This window comes from Dreissena polymorpha, chromosome 1 (assembly GCF_020536995.1).
Source record: "Dreissena polymorpha isolate Duluth1 chromosome 1, UMN_Dpol_1.0, whole genome shotgun sequence".
NCBI classification, from domain to species: domain Eukaryota; kingdom Metazoa; phylum Mollusca; class Bivalvia; order Myida; family Dreissenidae; genus Dreissena; species Dreissena polymorpha.
In genome coordinates, this window is record NC_068355.1 from 70,453,776 (window position 1) to 70,475,446 (window position 21,671).

The following is a 21,671-nucleotide window of genomic DNA, read 5'->3' on the forward strand; positions in this document are numbered from 1 at the left end:
CCTACTGAGCTATTCCGCCGATTACACATACTTAATATATTTTATACCTAATATAAGCAATCTTCGTAGTTTCACAAAATTTAACGACAAAAACAGAACTCTCCAAATTATTCAATCGTTTCGCGTTGCAACGCTTTATAATTTTTAGGTTTTAAAATCGTCAAAAGATGCATATAATGGCTATATTAGACCATGGTAAATGTTCAGTATTACTGTTTCCTCACAAATATCATAACTAAAACGAAAATTTGCGAATCTGAAACAACTTTTTTCAATTTTGTCAATTTACCAAAGCATGAAAAGATCCCTTTAAGTTCTTCACTGAGTATATCTTCTGTGTCCTGTTGCTTCCCCCTTTTCTGTGGCTAAGTAATTTCAACACCTCTGAACTGGCCACTCTCTTTTTCTTGCAGAAATTGTCTCAGCTTTTTTCCTCGTTTGGATTTCATTTTGTTTAGTTTTTGTTTTAGTTCATTTACTCTTGAAGAAATTTGAGAAATGAGACAATGTTTCTCTTGGAAAACCTTGGAGATATCACTTAGTATTTCAGTCCAGTCTAGCATAAAGTGGAGGAATGTCAGGTATCTTTCTGTTGTCAGATGTTTCAGGTAGTTTTTGGCCTTTTCAGCATTTTCGTCTGATCCAGAGGCAATTTCCTGGAGATGAATAAATGTCACTTCATAGTTGTCGAGGAGTGCCTTGAGTGCTCTATTTTGACTTGCTAGCCATCTTACTTGCTTCAATCCACCATAATGCTTCAGTTCTATATCTAGGTTTATTGCAATGTCGTACAACTCACGTCTGCGCTTAGGTGAATAATAATATAACTTGAAAATGCCTTTCAAAACCATTTCAAAATCGTCAAGATAGCGACAGCCTTTCATTGCATCACACACAGCAAGTTCAAGATTGTGGGCTACACAGTGCACAACAGTCATGTATGTACTACAATCTTCACCATTTTTCTGTTTATTCAAAGTGTCAATCAGTAGCTTCACTGCCCCACCTTTATGTCCTAGATTCACTGCAGCACCGTCCGTGTTTATACCAACAAGTTTGTTAGCTAACACATCTGCATTCACTCCTACTGTTTCGAGCCCCTGTAGAATCCCATCTTTCACCCCTTCAGCATGCCCATGCTTAAGCTGTACAATATCTGCCAATTTAGTTTGAAGTTTGCCATTTGAGTCAACGTTTCTGACATATACAAGTTCTTGTTCAATGAGACCCTTATCTGTTGACCCATCTGAAAGAACACTGACATATCTTGTGGATTTCAAATCATTTGCAACTTCATCTTTCAAAACTTCAGCACAACAAACACAAATTCTTTATAAGCTTTGTCATTTCTGTAGTTCTCACTCACTGATACATAGTTTTTTTCTAGCAGATTCAGTAACTCTGGGTATTTCAAAAACGATTCGTTTTCTTTTGCTATGTAGTAGGCTGTGTTAAACAGCGCTTCATACATTGGAAAATTCAACTCCTCAGCTTTTTTGAAACTTTTTGAGAGGGGTGTCTGGTCTGCCATATCTAATGCTTTCTTTCTGTCCACACAAAGCATATGTTTCACAATTTTGGCATGGAACTTCAATGCTTCTTTTTTAAAATTCTTGGTGACACCTTTCACCAGTGACGACTCTTTGTCAGAATGTTCCGGAAATTGTCTACACACTTTACAAAACATGGCACTCCCATCCTCGGCTAAATCGACCCATTCATATTCATCTCTCCAATCATCATGGACACTTCTCTTCCGTTTCGTCTTGTCATAACTGAAATGGATTTAAAATACAGAACATTTCATAGACCTCGCTGGCAACGTAACAACGGTCACACATAAAAATAACTTTGTTTGACATTCAAGCAGATTTGATGAATTTAACAGTTAAAATGAAACATGACATACTAATATCCTCGAGTGCCCAATTTCGACGCATACAAGCAGTTTGTTGAAGTTTTGTTGCTCAATATAGGGATTTATGTAATAATTTTTGTTATTTCATTACACATGTACCTTTTATTTACACATTTTAAATTCAATTGATTGTGTTATGAACAAAAATTCGTTGAAAAACGAAATGATCCAAGTCTATGTAACGGCGGCCATATCTGTTGAGAGTGCCCTAAAACGACGCATCTGATTGGTTACATGATTTCAATGTAAAAATCACTCCTGTGGAGACTGAATGCATAAAATATTAACTCATGGTTGTTGTACTTAAATTTGTAATTGCTGTAAAAGTAATATGAAACTGAAATTAATTAAATCAATTAAGATTTTTAATTGTGTTATGTCATACTGTCTGGCAGTGATTTTAGTAGGGGTCTGTGTCAGCAACCCTGTCATAAGCTGTGTTCATGGAAAATATGTGAATATAACCTGTACTTCTTTTGTGGAACCTGCACATATAATTAATTAAATGAAAGTAAGTAACAAACATAATATGCAATTACCAACATAAACACTTGCTACATATAGTTAAAATTGCATTACAGCATAACCAAAAACATATCCGGACTTCAAATCAAAGTTTACGCGTACACCTTTTTCATAGTGAAAATAAATCTATTTATACGATGTTTTGTCAAATGGCAGTCACGTGACTTATGAATGAAATAGTGAACTTTTGCAGACGAAACCGATGCATTATTCCACGGTCTTATTAACAAAGACAATTGGGTGTAAAGTGTTCAAAAGTTTTGCATTAAGTAAAATACATAAAAATCCATCAATTGCAAACCGATCAACCATATCTAACCTTTTAACCCGCTATTTTCCACATAATAAACAATAATTATAGTAAATTGTGCGTAGATTACCATGTGCTATTGTATGACGTCAACGGATGTCGCTTATGTATCAAACAGAGGCAAAACAAAAAATGCGTCGAATTAGGGCAGCGTCGATTCGGGTCACTCAACGATACACAATCTTGGTAACTTTTTACAAAAAAAAATTGGGCATAGGTTCCCCTGATTTTGTCCATTTAGTATCCCTAATCCCTTTCCCAAACCATTTGAAAGATGTGGATGAAGACAGAAGAGAAAGAGGGTTGGGTAATGTGCATTGTTTATTAGCAACACAATGCACAACTAAACCTCTTTCTGTTAGTGTTACTTAACCTACGTAACATACTACTACTCGTGACACAAAACTGCAAACAAATTAACTACATTATCCGAGGGTTATATTTGCTTTCCTTACGTTTTTCTGCACCTCTTTCCTCTTCTCAATTCGTTCCGCTTCTCTTTGTGACGAACTTTCATTCTTTTCCCGATCTCCACCACCTTGCAAATACTTTAATATGGAACCCTTTTCCATTTTAACATTACAGACGAACTTTTGAAAGACACGCTTGATTTACACATGGTTACACTACGGTAAATTTTGGCTAATGCTTCTGATCACGAATTATTCTATTGTAAATAGTTATTTTTTTCTGTTTATTTTTTAATTAATTATAAGTAGTATTATGATTAACCAGGTAGGTTTTATTTTATTCTTCACGGAATGATCAATCTATATACTTAACTGTTTTTTTTTCACTTTTAATCGATTAGCTTAGAGCACTGACATCTACGAAAAGAGCGCAGCCGATTCCGAGAATTATTTTTACTGTGCCAGTGACGTCATTTGTCATTGTCAAAACGAAATTTCTTTTTGTACTAAACCTATTTTTTGTTCGTTCGAACAATTGTTCGCAATTTGTATCGATGTGGCAGGATTTCTGGAACTGAATTTATATTTATCAACTTGAAAAACAGCATTCGCCCGGTCGGTCGAGTGTTAAACAAACTCTACTCGCCCGACCGTCATTTGCACTCGCATATGCGAGCGGTCGAGTGGATTCTTCCACCCCTGATAATGAATTAACTTCATAAACATGTTAAATGTACCTGAATGGCAACCTTAGGATGTTATCCTTTGCATGCACCCTATAAAAACACGACAATGTTTCAACACACTTTTCTCGCTGACATTTTTATGTTTAAATTTGAAACAGTGTATTCTGTATCGAATACCACATAGTTATCGACTTTAATAGGCTCCATCACATAACCCGACATGAAAAATATTGGTGTACTGCGACCCTAACCAATATTGGGTCAATTTTCCAATATGGCGATACAGCATACGAAAGAAAAACTAAGTCAATAAAAAGCAATTGTTTCTTGCTTTTATGGTACCATTCGGATGAGCTTGTGGTTTAGACAGGTTAACTTTAATAAGTTCTTGCAGTTTCAGTGTTCCTTAACCCTTGCATTGTTGATAACCTTTTGCACCCATGGACAAGAGAGAGCGAATTGCAACTCTCAGCAACCCATTGGGTTATAAAGCTGAGAGTTGAATTATTGCAACTAGGGCCGTATAGTCTGCAAATCTGGGCTGTATAGTCCGCTAATCTGGGAAGTATAGTCCCTGTATCTGGACGGTATAGTCCCTGTATCTGGACGGTATAGTCCAAGTATCTGGGCCGTATAGTCTGCTTATCTGGTCTGTATGGTTTATGGACGTTTCGTGCCACTACCAGTTCGTGCCACTGATATTTGTGTTGAAAAGAGGTAGACGTTTCGTCCCACTGATAATATATTGGCGGATAGGTGTGAATAATGCCGTATAGGTGTGAATGATATTGGGGTGTATATTAACTTTGAAAATTACAACAATGTTGACAATTATAATTAGTAAATAACAAAAAATAAAATGATTTATTCATTATGTTTAATAAATATAAAGCATAAAATGTTGTTATTTTTTTATGCATTATGTGTATGTGTTTGTAAAAATAAAATGATTTATTGTTAGTATAAAAACATTTGTGCATAGTTCGTTATGTTCATTATTTTTAATAAATTTAAAACGTGAAGAGCTTTTATTTTTTTTTGCTTCATTTGTATGAACTATATACATAAATAATAAAATAACATGAACATGAGGATGTGTCTTTCATTGAAATCAGCGCGTGTACCGAAAATTGGTGAACGAGGGCCTTGCCACGGCATATTCGGCAAAGGGCGACAAGTTCCTCTTCTTGAGGAAACTGATGTCCTTACCGTATTTGCCGTGCGAGCACATCGTTCCCGCCTTCGAACAGCTGAAGCTGCAGGCTGAAGAGGTCGGAGGTCCGATACTGAATGTGGTGATGTACATGCAACGGACGTGGATCCGAGGTTCGATGTGGACACCAGACAATTGGAGCGTATATCGCCAGACGGTTCGAACGAACAACGACGTTGAAGGTATTTTTTGCATATATAGCATAATTAAGCAATATATTATTTTCAATTGATAGTTATTTAAATATTATCATATAAAAACTAATATATCATATTTTTAATTGATAGTTATAATTTAAATATTATTATATAAAATCTAATATATATCATAGTTCACAACATATTTCTTTTTTCCAGGGTGGCATCGCAGAATCAACGGTCGAGCAGGGCGTCCCGACCTAGGGTTTTACGTGCTCGTTCTTCTGTTGCGCCATTGTATATCTGATTTGTGTATGTATAGGATAGGATAGTATGCTGTTGTATTTTTGTTTATATATTTGTGTACTTTTGTAAATGTGTATTAAAACATTTTAAATGTATGTATACATTCACTTCTGATATTGTTAAAGGGGCCTTTTCACGTTTGGGTAAATTGACAAAATTGAAAAAAGTTGTTTCAGATTCGCTAATTTTCGTTTTAGTTATGCTATTTGTTAGGAAACAGTAATACTATTATATGCATCTTTTGACGATTTAATAACCCGAAAATAACAAAGCATTGCAACGCGAAACGAATTAATAATTTGGAGAGTTCTGTTGTTGACGTTATATTTTGTGAATCTACGATGATTGCTTATATAAAGTATAAAATACATCTGGCATTGTATCCGGAAGGATGGCCGAGTGGTTTAAGTGGCAGACTTTTTACTCCAGGAATCCAGGGGTCGGTGGTTCGAGCCCTGCTGAGGGTTACCTTTTTTATATTTTTCATTTTATTCTTGATTTTTTACTGAAGCTTTTTATATCCAATGTTTAAATTTATCAATATAAAGCATTTAATGACAAACTTTTAAACATGCCAAAATCTGTGAAAAAGGCCCCCTTTAATGTCAATTATTGCAAATGTTTCAATATATTTATGTAATAATCTAGATATTGGTAAAATGTATGTATGCATTAATTTCTGCAGGGGGTTTTTTTAGAGAAAGGGGAAGACGCTGGACGCTGGGTGAAAGGGGAAAAAAGAGTGCGAAAGAGACATTTAAGGGAAAAAATAAAAACTGTTCATTTCAATGTCTATCACTCATCAAAAGAGGCTTGTCTCTGTCCTTTTTGTTCTTAAACACATTTAACACGTATTTAAGTCAAAGTCCTTAATTAAGTTGCAGGTGTAGATCTAATTATGGGAAATGTTTTCAACTATATTTCTGTACTGGGGCCGGGGGACGATGTCAATTTTGTGATTTCAATTTCATGATGAATGGGTTGACGATCTTGATCTGCTACCGTATTAGAAGGGAAAGGAGCGGCAGCTGCCGATTGTCTACTTTCACTTTCACAATGTTCGATGTTGATTACCTCAGAATCCTGCTGGGTTATAACGGTTTTCGATGATTCTTTACTGAAAAAATGCCTCGATGCGTTCAGTATCTTCCGAGTCCGAATGTTTTATTTTATCTGTGTAAGAACGCCAATTGTGAGACATTTTTTTCTGTTTTCACGTTTATATCTTGGCTTGCACATAGCCCGGATGAAAATTCGACTGGTTTCCGGTAATTCATTGATGAAACACCCTTCTCGCGCAAGACCGGTATCCAGTAAAATAGTCACATGATTATTACGATTAGTTTCCCAGTTTACATGACATAATTTAAGAGCTATATTTAGAATAACTGGGATTCCCAGATTTTTTGTGTTTGTCTGGAGAGAGAGAAAGATCGTTGTACATGGTGCAAATTGGATAATTGTCAAATGCTCAAATGAAAAATAAACATTTCTTTGAGAGAAAATATTATATTTCGGTGAAAAATGATATTTTTTGGTGGGGAAATTGTATTTTGAGGGGAAAAATTCTGGTAGGGGAAGACGCCGAATATCGGCGTCACTTTCTTAGTAAAAAAAACCCCTGTTCTGATATGGTTAATGTCAATGTATTGAAAATGTTTTGTGTAATTTTTGTTAATGTATTATATTAAGCATGTGAATTGACTCTTAAACAATCATGAAGTAAAACAATCTTGTTTTACCATTGAACAGATGAAACAATCAAAGGTGCGAAAGTTTCCTGTTATGATTCACACCTTCTATACGGTATTATTCACACCTAGCCGCCTATATATTATCAGTGGGACGAAATGTCCAATGCCCTCCTACACAAATATCAGTTGCACGAACTGGTAGTGGCACGAAACGTCCAGCACCCGTCTGTATCATCCCTAATTCCTTCCAGAGCCGCCAGAGCAAAATATTTTCAATTTGACAAAGGCTCTGGGAGTACATTAATATGGACTACCAATTACAGTGGTTACCACAACCAAGTTGCTAAAGGGCTATCCCTAAAGCAAGGCTGTTAGAAGTGACCTTATCATTATGTTACTAAAGGTTAAAAAAGCTTACCAAATCCTAAATCATGACAATCCTTTTTTGATAATTTTCCACCAATATAAAGAGATGCTGTCAATGTAGAAAAATGCTTAAGAAACACTTGAGTTACAGCGAATATCTGCTGTGCAAGCTCTCTTGTCGGACTCACGATGACTGCTCCGATTTCGTTCGTTTTCCATGGTGACTCGCGTTTAATGAGAAGCTCAAAAACTGGGATTAGAAACGCGATAGTTTTTCCACTTCCCGTTACAGCCTCTGCTGCGACATCTTTGTAATTCAAGAGAAGCGGAATACATGCTGCTTGAACTGGTGTGGGTTTGATAAATTTGAGCTCTTCTAATACGTTTTCGGAAGGTTCCGTGATGACATGTGCTATTTCTTTCCAGTCATTCATGTTCTTCGTCCTTCCATCCATGTTGTTTACTTTACATCACAAAGACGCTTGGGAAAGTGATATAAGCGTCTTCGTGCGTTATAGGTTACAGCCTACTAAATAATCGAGTAATGTAGGCTGTACTCTCTAAAAAAATATATCATTGTTTACTCGATGGCATGTTAAACACTTTAAACTATTGTTCTGGTTTTATCATTGGAGATAGTGGTAGGGCCAGGGCCGTACCCAGGATTTTTTTACTGGGGGAGGGGGGCCAAACCGGGGAGGGTTTGGGAGGTGTCCCCCCCTCCCTATATATATACTTTTTTTAATTTGGCACTTTGCAAGGTAAATTTTAATGCTTATAAAAACGTATTTTGTGATATGAATTAATGGAATATAACAAGTGAATCAGCACATTTTGGAAGTCTTAAACTTAAAACATTGGTGTGAATTCACAACAATATTAAAAGCTTTAGATTTCCGAAACTTACAGGTTTAAACTGACAATTATCCACATCAACTCTCGTATTGCTTCCACCATTTTTTTCACAAATCAATAACGTCACAGGTTTTTTTTATCTGATTTTTTGGGAAAGACCTTGTCATTTTTGAGGAAAAAAATGCGCGAAACGCCTTATTTTTGGGGGAAATAATGAAAGTCTACAATAATCAATTTAACATATTTTACTGTTTTCAAACAAATTCAGGGAAAGAGATAATTTAATAATACAATATTTTTCTACACTGGATCAGGTTAACTTTTATAATGAGATCGATTTGTTGTTTCAATTTTCATTTTTTTGCCAATGAGCCATTAATAGGTTGATATTACTCAATTCTCGGTACTCAATTATTTTAAATACTGAATTCTGCCCAAATTCTTATCTGTTGCTCGGCAAATTTATGAATCTGTTTTTCTTTTAAACAAACATGTTAACTATCTCATCGTAGTTTTTTTCAGTGATTTCCTTTCAAAAATTATAAATACTCAGTTGTAATACCTTTGTCAGTGTTTTTGTTCCGGTTCAAATTCAGGGCCCTATTCTCAATGCAAAAAGTATATATTGGGACCTAAAAATTCCCAATAAAAGGTTAAAAAAAACTTTTAGAAGGGAAAAATACATCTAGGGCCCTTCTGAAAGAAGAACAAAAACTTGCGACGGCAATTATCAGACCATAGTCTACGAACTCCTGTAGCAGTTGCTTCCATTCGCTGCACGTATCAAAATACATGTTACATCAACCATCGATAGATGAAGCATTCATGATCCCAATGGGGGACTGATCGGGGATGTGTGTACAAGGCGATATAAGAAAACATTGCCTAGAGGCTTATCTCGCTTGGCGAGCGTTAATCCCCTTGTTTATCAGGGACAATAAAACATAGCTGCTCTTTTATTTTGAGGGAAAGTATACTGTGGGCCCTTGCACGAGAGAAAAAATTGCAGTGGGCCGATTATTTAAAAAAATCATAGTTCGACAGCCAGCTGGGGGGCCCCGGGCCCCTGGGCCCATGACCTGGGTACGGGGCCTGCAGGGCATGAATAGGTGTTCACTACTAAATCGCCGAAATATGATAAAGTTGAACGTTAAACATATGCGATGCGTTTTTGGAATTACACATACAGTGCTTTATAATAAAAATCGCACTTGAAAAACTATATTACCCTATCGTGCTTGCGATTTTGCGAATTTTAATTTCTTAGAAGTTGCAAAAAGGTATCTTTTTTGATCGCAATCACTGGAAGAGGACTGGTCCATCTGCATCAGGCTAGCATAAGTTGATTAATAGGACTTATGCGCTTTTACATATTTTGTTAGCGGTCACACATTTTGTGTTTCTATTCTTCTCACTCAGTTTTAGATCTACGCAAAGATCCATATCAGCGGTTTCCTGCAAAACATTTTATATGATATGTGAATATAACACTATGCTTGTTAAAAATATTTTCAGCATGCTAGTAACATATCTATTAACTTAAATTAATATTGCTATATTTTATTCCATATTTTGCGTGTTTTATATTTGTAACATTAATACACTTGTTTATATAGTCGGTTCAAACGCTTAAATGGCTTATGTTGTCTGTATATGTCTTGCCGACTCAAAAATAAATCTTATCTTAATAAAACGCTTTGAAAGTTGGCAGTTTTAAAATGGGACCATACAGGAATCGGAATTATTGTAATCCTACCTACAACAGGCGTTCCTTGTCGATAATCAATACCCAATAGTACGATACGATGTAAATTACCGTACACCAGGTACACTTACACATACATGATCATTGTCATAAACATCATGATCGTATTTTGACAACCTGTAGGTGGATGGTCCACGGCCGTCTACAAGCTCAAATGACCATATATGGAGAAAAAGGCGGGACCAAACCAATTAGGCTTGCAATGCGCATGCCCAAGCAAAACCGATTGTAAGCCATCTTGAATTGTTAGCGTGAAAAGAAATATACTTACATTTATTGGATATTTTAATATGATGAATATTCTAGGTAGAGCATATGGATAGTATTATCATTATTAGTATTACGTCAACATTAACTCAACAATTGTATTGTTGACATGAAGAAAAAAGCTATTTCGAGGTTGTTTTGACCATTGATTGCTAAGTAGGTCAACTCAAAGTTTTAACTTTTATTGATATTTTATTTAGGTTAAGGAATCTTCGAGTAATAGTTAAAAAAATCTTTCGCATTCTAATTCCATAGCTAAATCATGTGTTGTTGCTATATTATAAACTTTCAGTGCATGAGCCATTTAAATCCGTTTGCATTACTTTTTAGTTGTTTTCCCCTGGAAAATTCTCTTCTTGCTAGCCTTCGCCGAGTTATTCAACAACATCGCTATATTGCTGATTTTTGCTGTTGTTTTTTGGTTAAAGCTGCATGCTTTTGTTGGATAATGTTTAATTTCTCATTCACGTTTTACATATGATTCTGTTTTAACCATATTTAATCGATGTTTTGGTGAATTTCGCGCATGCTTAACTTGCCTGATTTCGGACGTAATTTACTTCGGATACATGCTCCTCTTGTGTTTTTTTTCGATGTTTATGTATGCAGATTAAAAAAAACAGCTCATGCTTAAATGTGTTATTGAGCAAGTGACTTCCCTATACTATGGCAGGAATAAAAAAACTGTTATAAAATTATAAGGAAGTTTAGTTACATGTATAAACTCACAGTCACAAGTGTGTAAGTATTACTGTTACATTTATTTATATTTACTAAAAGTAAATATATGCTCACATATCAGTAAGTATTGTACAGCCCTAAATTATATTTAATACAACCCATCTAGGCAGTTAATTCATATATGTGCTGGCTCTTTAATTTACATTCATGTTATTATCACCCTGCAATAGGCGGAGGGATATTGTTTTGGCCTTGTCCGCCAGTCCTTTCCGTCCATCCGGCACTTTTGTGTTGGGAGCCATACTTGGAAGTGCTTTGGTGGATTTCATTGAAACTTGGTATGAGTATATGTATAGATAAGAGGATGATGCATGCCAAATGGCATTGTACACTATCTGTTAATAACGGAGTTATGGCCCTTCGAACCTAAAAAATGCTTTTTTACCTGAGTGTCAAATATAACACTTTTGTGTCCAGAAGCTAATTAGCGGGGGATATCAATTCAATGAATTTGCTTGTTATTAATTGAAGGGAAATAAACCTGTTATTTTGTCTGTCATTATGGTGTTTAAAGTCACATTTAATGGCATCCAACCTACCTTATTTCAAATACAGTAACACCTGGCGCCGTGACCTGGATGCAGATTCTAAGCAGATGGGCCAAAATGGGGGCAGCTAGAGAGACTCGCCTGGAACTGACAAGCCTGGAGGAAGCTGGTTGACTGTTGGCGAGATGGGACAACAGACGAAGAATAAACGAACCTACTTGATTTGATAAACATTTTTGTAAGTCATTCAAGAATCGAGCAAACTTTTTGTTTCCAATAAGCAGTCCTGTATATATCCGAAATAAAATAAAATGTTTTCACTCAGGTTCCTTGATACTCATCTTGGTATTTAAGGGACCTTATAACAGATTATGGCATGTATTGAAGTTTGTCATTAAATGCGTTATATTTATAAATGTAACATTAAATCTAAAAGCTCAATTAAAAAACAAGAACAAATTAAAGAAAAAGTAATCCTCATCTGGGCTCGAACCACTGACCTCTGGAGTAAAAGTCTAACGCTAAGACGGCCATCCATGCTCATACAATATTTTATACTTTTAGTTTCTTAAGCAAAGCTCGTAGTGTCCACAAAAAACGACAACAGAACTCCAAATTATTCAATTGTTTGCTTTGCAACGATTTATCATTTTTCAGGTTGTTAATGTTAAGTATAACTGTTTTCTCACAAATATCATAACTGCAACAAAATGTGCAAGTCTGAAACAATTTTTTATGCCCCCTTTCAAAGAAAACGGGGCATATAGTTATCAGACTGTCCGTCTGTCGGTCCGTATTTCTGTCACACTTTGCGTTTAGGTTTCGAAAAATGCTCATAACTTCTATTTCCTTGAGATATAAACCTTCATATGTGGTATGCATGTGCATATGGACAAAGCCGTTTCATACGAACACAATTTTTACCCCTGTGACCTTGACCTTGAACTTAAGGTCGCTGTTTAGGTTTCAATATCTGCGTTTAGGTTTGAAAAATGCTCATAACTTCTATGTCCTGAGATATAACCTTCATATTTGGTATGCATGTGTATATGGGACAAGGCCTTTCCATACGCACAAAATTGTTACCCCTGTGACCTTGAACTTAGGGTCCGCGTTTTAGGTTTCCAAATCTGCGTTTAGGTTTGAAAAATGCTCATACTTCTATGTCCTTGAGAATATAACCTTCATATTTGGTAGCATGTGTATATGAACAAGGCCTTTCCATACGCACAAAAAAATTTACCCCTGTGACCTCAGAGCTTTTTTTCTGACTTTGTGAAGCGGCCCTGGCACCCTCACTTTGTGAAAAAATGAGTCGTGAACTTTTCAAAATTGTGAAAAAATGAGTCGTGAACTTTTCAAAATTGTGAAAAATTGAGTCGCGAACTATTCAAAATTGTTGAAAAATTGAGTCGCGAACTTCTTAAAATTGTGAAAAACCGAGCCGTGAAATTGTTGAAATTGTGAAAAAACGGCCAATTTGTAAAAATTCATGGCCCTATTAGGTTTGTTAATTGTCCCTATCAAAATTGTGAAATGTCCTTCCAGGGCCACTCGCAAAGAAGGAAAAAAAAGCCCTGCGGTCTGACCTTGAAGTTAGGGTCCGCGTTTAGGTTTCGAAATCTGCGTTAAGATATTGAAAAATGCTCATAACTTCTATGTCCCTTGAGATATAACATTCATATTTGGTATGCATGTGTATATGGACAAGGCCTTTCCATACGCACACAAATTTTGACCCCTGTGACCTTGAACTTAGGGTCCCGCGTTTAGGTTTCGAAATCTGTGTTTAGGTTTCGGAAAAGCTCATAACTTCTATCAAGCATTTATAGGGGGCATAAGTCATCCTATGGTGACAGCTCTTGTTTTATTTTGTCAATTTACCAAAAAATGCAAAGGCCCTTAAAATACATGAAGTAATGTTTACAGTTGTCCATAACCACATATTGAAAAAGAATGTGCAAGCTCTATCTATTGGCATACAAACAAAGCCAATCTGTTGGATTATTACTCATGGCAAGCAATATGATCTTAGGTATACCTTCTATAATCAGGTGTTTGCACTTTAATCACATTAAAATTTGAAAAAACTATAGAAGTACACAAAGGTCAGAATGATAACAAACAGGTTTGTAATGGACATCATCTTGCAATTGCTATTTATGTGAGTGGGATGGTACACAAATTCCGAATTTGTTATATGTAGGACATTTAGTAACTTAGCAACCCATGCAGTTGCAAGGGTGTTTAATTGTCCGGATTATTTGGAAATCCCGATTTGAGCCATTCAGGATTGAATTTTAGATCAGTGTAAATCCGAATGATTTGTTTTAATAGGGGTGTGAACAAATTGTAATTGCTTCATTGGCATGCCCGGGCATGTGTGCTTAGTATGGATTTTTCCTGGTCTTTTTACACGGTTTTCCAAAGAAAAAAACGGGTTATTAGATTGGGCAAATGCCGGCTGGCGGGGCGGACGGAACAAGCTTGTCGGGCCATAACGTTGTGGTTCTTGTGAGAATTTAAAATCATTTGGCACATTTGTTCACCATCATTAGACGGTTAGGTCGCTCAAAGGAATACCGTCAATATATCCAAGTCAAGGTCATACTTTGAGTTCAAAGGTCAACAATAGGCCATAAAGAGCTTGTCCGGGCCAAACTATGTCATTTCATTGTGAGACTTAAAAATGATTTGGCATATTTGTTTCACCATCGTGGGACGTTTGTATCGCACTTTAGAATTACGTCAATATCTCCAAGGTCAAGGTCGCCACAACTAAAAATATATAATTTTGAAACAAAGGGGGTTAATTATAAACAATCAGTTTCAGTTTGAGTTGTCTCCTCTATCAGACTTTTTTCTACATTGAAAACCTGGTTTTGTGACAATTTTGTCCCTTGTTTTTCTATTGTCTGATTGGTTATCCGCTGACACGGACATAAAAGGTAACTGAGCTAACCTCTTGGCTACTTTCCAGAAATCTTACATACTACAAAATGTAGCATATGTCCCCATCATTAAATTTCCATTTTCTGCTGTCAAACTAAGTTGCATATATTATTTCATTTGCAAAAGACATATCTGGATATATTTTTGGACAGTTGTTTTACTGTATGGTTAGTGGATTAACATTTATTATGCCCCCCTTCGAAGAAAGAGGGGGTATATTGCTTTGCACATGTCGGTTGGTCGGTCTGTCGGTCCGTCCAACCAGGTGGTTTCCGGATGATAACTCAAGAACGCTTAGGCCTAGGGATCATGGAAACTTCATAGGAAGATAGATCATGACTCGCAGATGATCCATATTCATTTAGGAGGGTCACTAGGTCAAAGCTCTAGGTCATGGTGACCCGAAATAGTAAAATGGTTTCTGGATGATAACTCAAGAACGCATATGCCAAGGATCATGAACTTCAATAGGTAGATTGATCATGACTCGCAGATGACCCCTATTGATTTTGAGGTCACTAGGTCAAGGTCACGGTGACCCGAAATAGTAAATGGTTCCGGTTGATAACTCAAAAACGCATACGCCTAGGATCATGAAACTTCATAGGTAGATAGATCATGACTCGCAGATGACCCCCTATTGATTTTGACGGTCAGTAGGTCAAATGTTAAGGTCACGGTGACCCGAAATAGTAAAATGGTTTCCGGATGATAACTCAAGAACACATATGCCTAGGATCATGAAACTTTATGGGTAGATTGATCATGACTCGCAGATGACCCGTATTAATTTTGAGGGTAACTATGTCAAAGCCAAATGCCACGGTGACCCGAAATAGTTAAATGGTTTCCAATGATAACTCAAGAACGCTTACGCCTAGGATCATGAAACTTCATGGGTACATTTATCATGACATGCAGATGACCCATATTGATTTTCAGGTCACTAGGTCAAAGGTCAAGGTCACGGTGACCCGAAACAGTAAAAAAAAATCTGGATGATAACTCAAGAATGCTTTTGCCTAGGATCATGACACTTCATATGGTACATTGATCATGACTCGCAGATGACCCCTATTGATTTTCAGGTCACTAGGTCAAAGGTCAAGGTCACAGTGACAAAAAACGTATTCACATAATGGCTGCCACTACAACGGACAGCCCATATGGGGGGCATGCATGTTTTACAAAACAGCCCTTGTTATTTATGTTCTTCATAACATTTATATAAAATGACAATTACACATCGAGTGTTTACTGGTGGTCTGGCTTATAATATTTTGCATTTACTCACCAGAAATAGCAACTAAGACTATAGTTATAAAAGAACAATGAACTATGGCTTTGGGGGGCTCTACCTGTAAGGGACCTACAGCCTCAGACTCCAGACTTTATCATAAGGATTTCAAATTTGGGACATTTGACCCCCCTGATGTTGTGCCATGTATCAAAACCGTTCTATATATAAAAATTAATTTTATTAATTGGATAGTTGAAGATTTGGTGGTGCATTGGATTTCATTTTGTGTTTTGTTGACCTACTTTTAATTTTTAGGCTCAGCAGAACTATGGCTGTCAAAACACAATTGTATTAAATGAATAGTGCTTCAAATTATACAAGAAGTCACTTTCTTTTTGTTTTAGATGTTTTTCAGTTTCGTCGGAAGACCATTTCCACCAACCATCCTGTCTTGAAGAATTTACTTTCTGAACCCGATTATCTGGTAATACTATTTTTTTTACATACAGTTATTAGTGAATTATGAACATTTCATAAGGATCTCAAGGGTCACAACAGGTATATATATATAATATATATATAATCAAGATTTTCCATAGGCAGTTAGAGCACAGCTGGGCCCCGAATAGCATGGACAAGTTAACAATTTTTTTTTTTAAATATCTAGTGTGTAAAATTACTTTGCATTGCAGAGAACTTTAAGATCATTTTATTTCTGTAAAACATGTTCAAAGTTATATCCTGAATGATTTTAGGGCCTTAAATTATATATGGAAACAAGCATATTTAATAATAAAAAGGCCTGTTGAGTTTTTAATTTGTTTCTCTTAAAGATTTACAGAAAGACCCTTTTAGCTCGACTATTATATATGAAATCTATATAGTGGAGCAATTCTACTCACCCGGCGTTTGCGTTAGCCTTAGCATTGGCGTTAGTGTGAGCATGCAAATGTTAAAAGTTTGCGTACTACCCCAAATATTTTCAATGTCCCTTGGCATATTTCTTTCATATTTTGCATACTTCTTAACAAACATGACCCCAACCTATAAACAAGAGCAGACAACTCTATCAAGCATTTTGTAATAATTATGGCCCCTTTTCCACTTAGAAAATGCAGCAAATGTTTAAGTTTGTTTACTACCCCAAATATTTTCAATGTCCCTTGACATATTGCTTTCATATTTTGCATTTTTCTTTACCAACATGACCCCAACCTATAAACAAGAGCAGACAACTCTATCAAGCATTTTGTAATAATTATGGCCCTTTACCATTTTGAATATTCATATTATTGATAAATCTATGTTAAAGTTGGCGTACCACCTAAAATATTTTCAACGTCCCTTGACATATTGCTTTCATATTTTGCAAACTTATTTACAACATGACCCCAATCTATAAAGAAGAGCAGACAACTGTATCAAGCATTTTGTAAGAATAATGGCCCTTTTTCCATTATTATATGCATATTACTTAAGATTCAACCCAATAATATCTTTGACAAGTTTTAAAATGACGCCGGTTGGTTGAAAAACATGGCATTTATGAGGTGGGGCATTTTCCTTATATGGCTATAGTAAACCTTGTTATCACTCTAGAGGCACATTTATTGTCAGATTTTCATGAAACTTGGTCAGAACATTTTTCCAATGATATCTTGGATGAGTTTGAAAATGGTTTTGGTGCTTAAAAAACATGGCCACCAGGGGGCGGGGCATTTTCCTTTATGGTTATTTATATATGGTCCATATATGGTTATATATGGCTTTAGTAAAACCGTGTGAACACTCTAGAGGCCGCATTGTCCAATCTTCGTGAAATTTGGTCAGAAGATTGGTCTCAATGATATCTTGGATGAGTTTGAAAATGGTTATGTTTGCTTGAAAAACATGGCTGCCAAGGGCGGGGCATTTTTCCTAATATGGCTATAAATGGCTATAGTAAAATCTTGTTAACACCCTAGAGGCCACATTATATTGTCGGATCTTCATGAACATGGTGCAGAAGATTCATCCCAATAATATCTTGGACAAGTTTAAAATGATGCTGATTGGTTGAAAAACATGGCTGCCAGGGGGCAGAGCATTTTTCCTTCTATGGCTATAGTAAAACCTTGTTAACATTCTAGAGGCCACATTTATTGTCTGATCTTTATGAAACTTGGTCAGAAGATTTGTCCCAATGATGTCTTGAATGAGTTCGAAAATGGGTATGGTTGCATAAAAAACATGGCCACCAGGGGGCGGGGCATTTTCCTTATAGGGCTTTAGTAAAACCTTGTTAACACTTTAGAGGCCACATTTATTGTCAAGCTTCATGAAATTTGGTTAGAAGATTGGTCTCAATGATATCTTGAAAGAGTTTGAAAATGGTACATTTGCTTGGAAAACACGACTTCCAGGGGGCGGGGCATTTTTTTCATTATATGGCTATAGTAAAGTCTTGTTAACACTTTAGAGGCCACTTTTATTTCCGATGTTCATGAAAAATGGTCAGAAGATTCATCCCAATAATATCTTGGACGAGTTCAAACATGATGCTGATTGGTTGAAAAACATGGCTGCCAGTGGGCTCTGCATTGTTCTTTTATGGCTATAGTAAAAACTTGTTAACACTCTAGAGGCCACATTTATTGTCTGATCATCATGAAACTTTGTCCGAAGATTTGTCCCAATGATATCTTGGATGAGGTCAAAATGGTACAAATACGTACAGACTTTAATGATAAACACTAGTCTGGCCAATGTCGTCTTACAAGCTGGTATATACACTCACTGCTAGAGCAGAATCATTTGTCATCTGTTGCAGACAGGCAGTGGTGATCGTCTTAGCAAATTGAGTTGCGGTTCTTTCCGTAGCTAAGGCTTCTAAGCACACACTGATTTGCAAAATATGCTCTGTAAATTCTAAAATGCGACCAACTAAAACAAACCCTTTGCCAACTTCTAGGTCAAAGGTTTAAGTTTGAACATCATGATTCCTTTTAAATGGCAAATGATATTCGCGTACGATCTTACAACTGTAACTCCCTATTCCCAACTCGGCATTTTCATCAAAGGGCATGAAGGGTGTCCAAGGTTGACAGGTTGGAATCTTTGAATGGCAGGGTGCTGCGCCCTTCCATTCATGCCAAGCTGGAGCACTGGTTTTGATGGTGTTTCACTTGTAACACACCAAGCAGTATGACCCATTATATTTATCAACATGGCTAAAATGAGGCCAAAATAAAATGCCCTTGTTTATTTCCAAAGACATGGATGGATCATCTTTGTCTCTGAATATATTATAAATACTCGTGTTGTTGATTTTGTCCTGTTTGCTTATTGCAGGAAACTGTTAACGCATTATGTTGTGAAGACTCCTCTGTAATCAGACAGCTAGCAGTATTATGATTATCAAATATTAAAATTTGACTTAACAATATAGCGCTTCAAATTATATAAGACTTTATTTTTGTTTCAGATATTTCCAGTTTCCCCTCACAACAATTTGCATCAAACCTCTTGTCTGGTAAGAAATTTCCATTGAAACCAACTGCTGGTAATACTATCTTTTTGGTAATGGGGGCTATATAGGAACCACTTTGTCGGTCCGTCAGTCTGTCCCGAAATTTCATCAGATCTTCACCCAAACTTGGTCACAAATTGTATCTAGATGATGTATAGGTCAAGTTTGAATATGGATCATGCCCGGTCAGAAACTAGGTCATGGGGTCACTTATTGTGTTTTAAACCTGAAGTTTGTCTGGGCCATAACTTTGTCATTTATTTCATACAGTATTTTAAATGATGGAACAGTTCATAATGATTTCAAGACATCTTCTGATCCCTGGAAGATAAACTAGGGATTGATCTGTCTGTATATAACAGTTCAGAGACTTCCAATCTAGCGTAGAGAAGATGTAATGATAATGTAAAATGGAAATTAATATAACCATACATGCCATATTTTTCAGACCAATTCCGGGACATTGTGTTAAATTGTCCGGGACTTTTGCCGATTTTCCGGGACATGTATAAAATGTAGCGATATTTATAGACATATGCATTTTTGGTACGTTTTGTTTTGTTTTGCATCGTTAATTGCAAAAGTTCGAAAGCCTATCCGAAATATACTTGATCTATTACGTCAAATTAAACATTACTAGTTCCTTTACTAGATACAGGCCATGTGTTTTCAGTGTAAGCGTTCTAAACATAGATGTGACGTCACTGCGTTATTGTTATTAAGACCGGTGTTGTAACGCGTAGTTGTTGATACGCCTTTATTCATTTATAACATTTATATAATAAAAAATACAACAATACAGTACCGTTAGATTGTCAACTCAAATCATTCACAATACATACAACCAATCACATAAAACAAATACAACAAACAGTACCGGTAGTCGTCAACTTAAAATCCGTACAGTCACACATTAGTTACACTCTTGTTTCGATGTAGATATAAGTCAATTAACAACCAAAACAATGCCGCCTTTTCGGTTTGACAGCGAACGTGAGACAATCAATATGATAACAGGACCCCTGTTAATTGATCGATTTTGACACGTAGCGTAGTCTGCCTATTCGGGTAGGCATTGTCATGGAGACGCTGCATATATACACAGATTCGAGGTGCAGTTAAGCCTAAGATAAGGTACATGTATATATGGTTTTGTAAATTCAGGGACATTTGACAGATTTCCGGGACAGCGGGACAAGTTCTTATTTCCGGTACTGTCCCGGAAAATCCGGGACGTATGGCATGTATGATATAACAGTTCATACAGTTTAAGAAATACAATACATTTTATACAATGTCGTTTTTATGCCCCCGAACCAGCGATTTGAGGGCATATTAAAATCGCTCCGTCCTTTAGTTTGTTAGTCCATCCGTCCGTCTGAAGTTAGTAAGTCCGTCTGTCAGTCCGTCCGGATTATTTTCCGTTCAATAGTCTAGCAATTGTCATCAGATCTTCACCAAACTTCATGAAAATGTGTAAGGCAAAACATCTAGGTCAAGTTAGATAATGGGCCAAATAGACCAGACACCCTGAGTTATGGCCCTTGAATCATAGTAAAAAGGTTTTTTAGCTCGACTATTATATATGAAATATATATAGTGGAGCTTTCCTACTCTCCCCGGGGTTCCAGTGTCCGTGAGCGTTGGAATGAACTATAGTGGGGGACATATTGTTTTCGCCCTGTCTGTTTGGTCTGTCTGTTGGTTTGTTGCTCCAACTTTAATATTTTGCCATAACTTTTTGCAATATTGAAGAAAGCAACTTCATATTTGGCATGCATGGTGTATCTCATGGAGCTGCACATTTTGAGTGGTGAAAGGTCAAGGTCATCCTTCAAGGTCAAAGGTCAAAATATACCTAGAAAGGTGCAGATTGCTTCAGTTTTGTGTTTAGGTTCATTTATTCCTAAAATATCACAGCTATTACACTATGCTCCAAACAATATACGAAAAGCTTGACCCAAACAAGACACTCTTGATGTTAGTAATGGTAGGTGAACGTAAGAATAAATGCTGGCAATACATGAAATTGACATGAGGGTTTATTAATTATCCATGGTCCTGATCCCTTTAATATCTGAAATCCCTGTTGGTGCATATAACATAATGAGAACACCCTTTGGTCGACCCTAACTTTGTATTTCAATCAGTTTTCTGTTTTGACCATTATTTTTACATTATTATCAAACTTGTTAGTTTCCTACCTTGAAAAAGGGAGGGGACTTACGGTTTTGCGCTCTGTGTCTGTCAGTCTGACACGTTTCTGGATCCTTCGATAAACTTCTTCACC

The 21,671-nt window shown here is 36.3% G+C and overlaps 3 protein-coding genes across 4 annotated transcripts in view; 1 reads left to right on the forward strand and 2 right to left on the reverse strand.

Moving 5' to 3' along the window:
• LOC127834214 (cytospin-A-like) overlaps positions 1–21,671 on the forward strand; it is a 217,276-nt gene that overhangs the window by 185,071 nt on the left and 10,534 nt on the right.
• The window catches only part of LOC127834288 (uncharacterized), a 184,311-nt gene that overhangs the window by 130,180 nt on the left and 32,460 nt on the right, over positions 1–21,671 (reverse strand). The gene's annotated exons all lie outside the window — the stretch shown is intronic.
• LOC127834310 (ATP-dependent RNA helicase DDX55-like) overlaps positions 1–21,671 on the reverse strand; it is a 174,128-nt gene that overhangs the window by 27,905 nt on the left and 124,552 nt on the right. Inside the window, exon 1 of one of the 2 annotated variants that reach the window (XM_052360053.1) lies at positions 7,618–8,028. The exons of the other annotated variant lie outside the window; for it this stretch is intronic. Within the exon in view, the coding sequence (XP_052216013.1) occupies positions 7,618–8,020 (403 nt within the window). The 5' untranslated portion in view covers positions 8,021–8,028. Of the gene's footprint in view, positions 1–7,617; positions 8,029–21,671 lie in introns of those variants that run through there. 2 annotated transcript variants of the gene reach the window in all.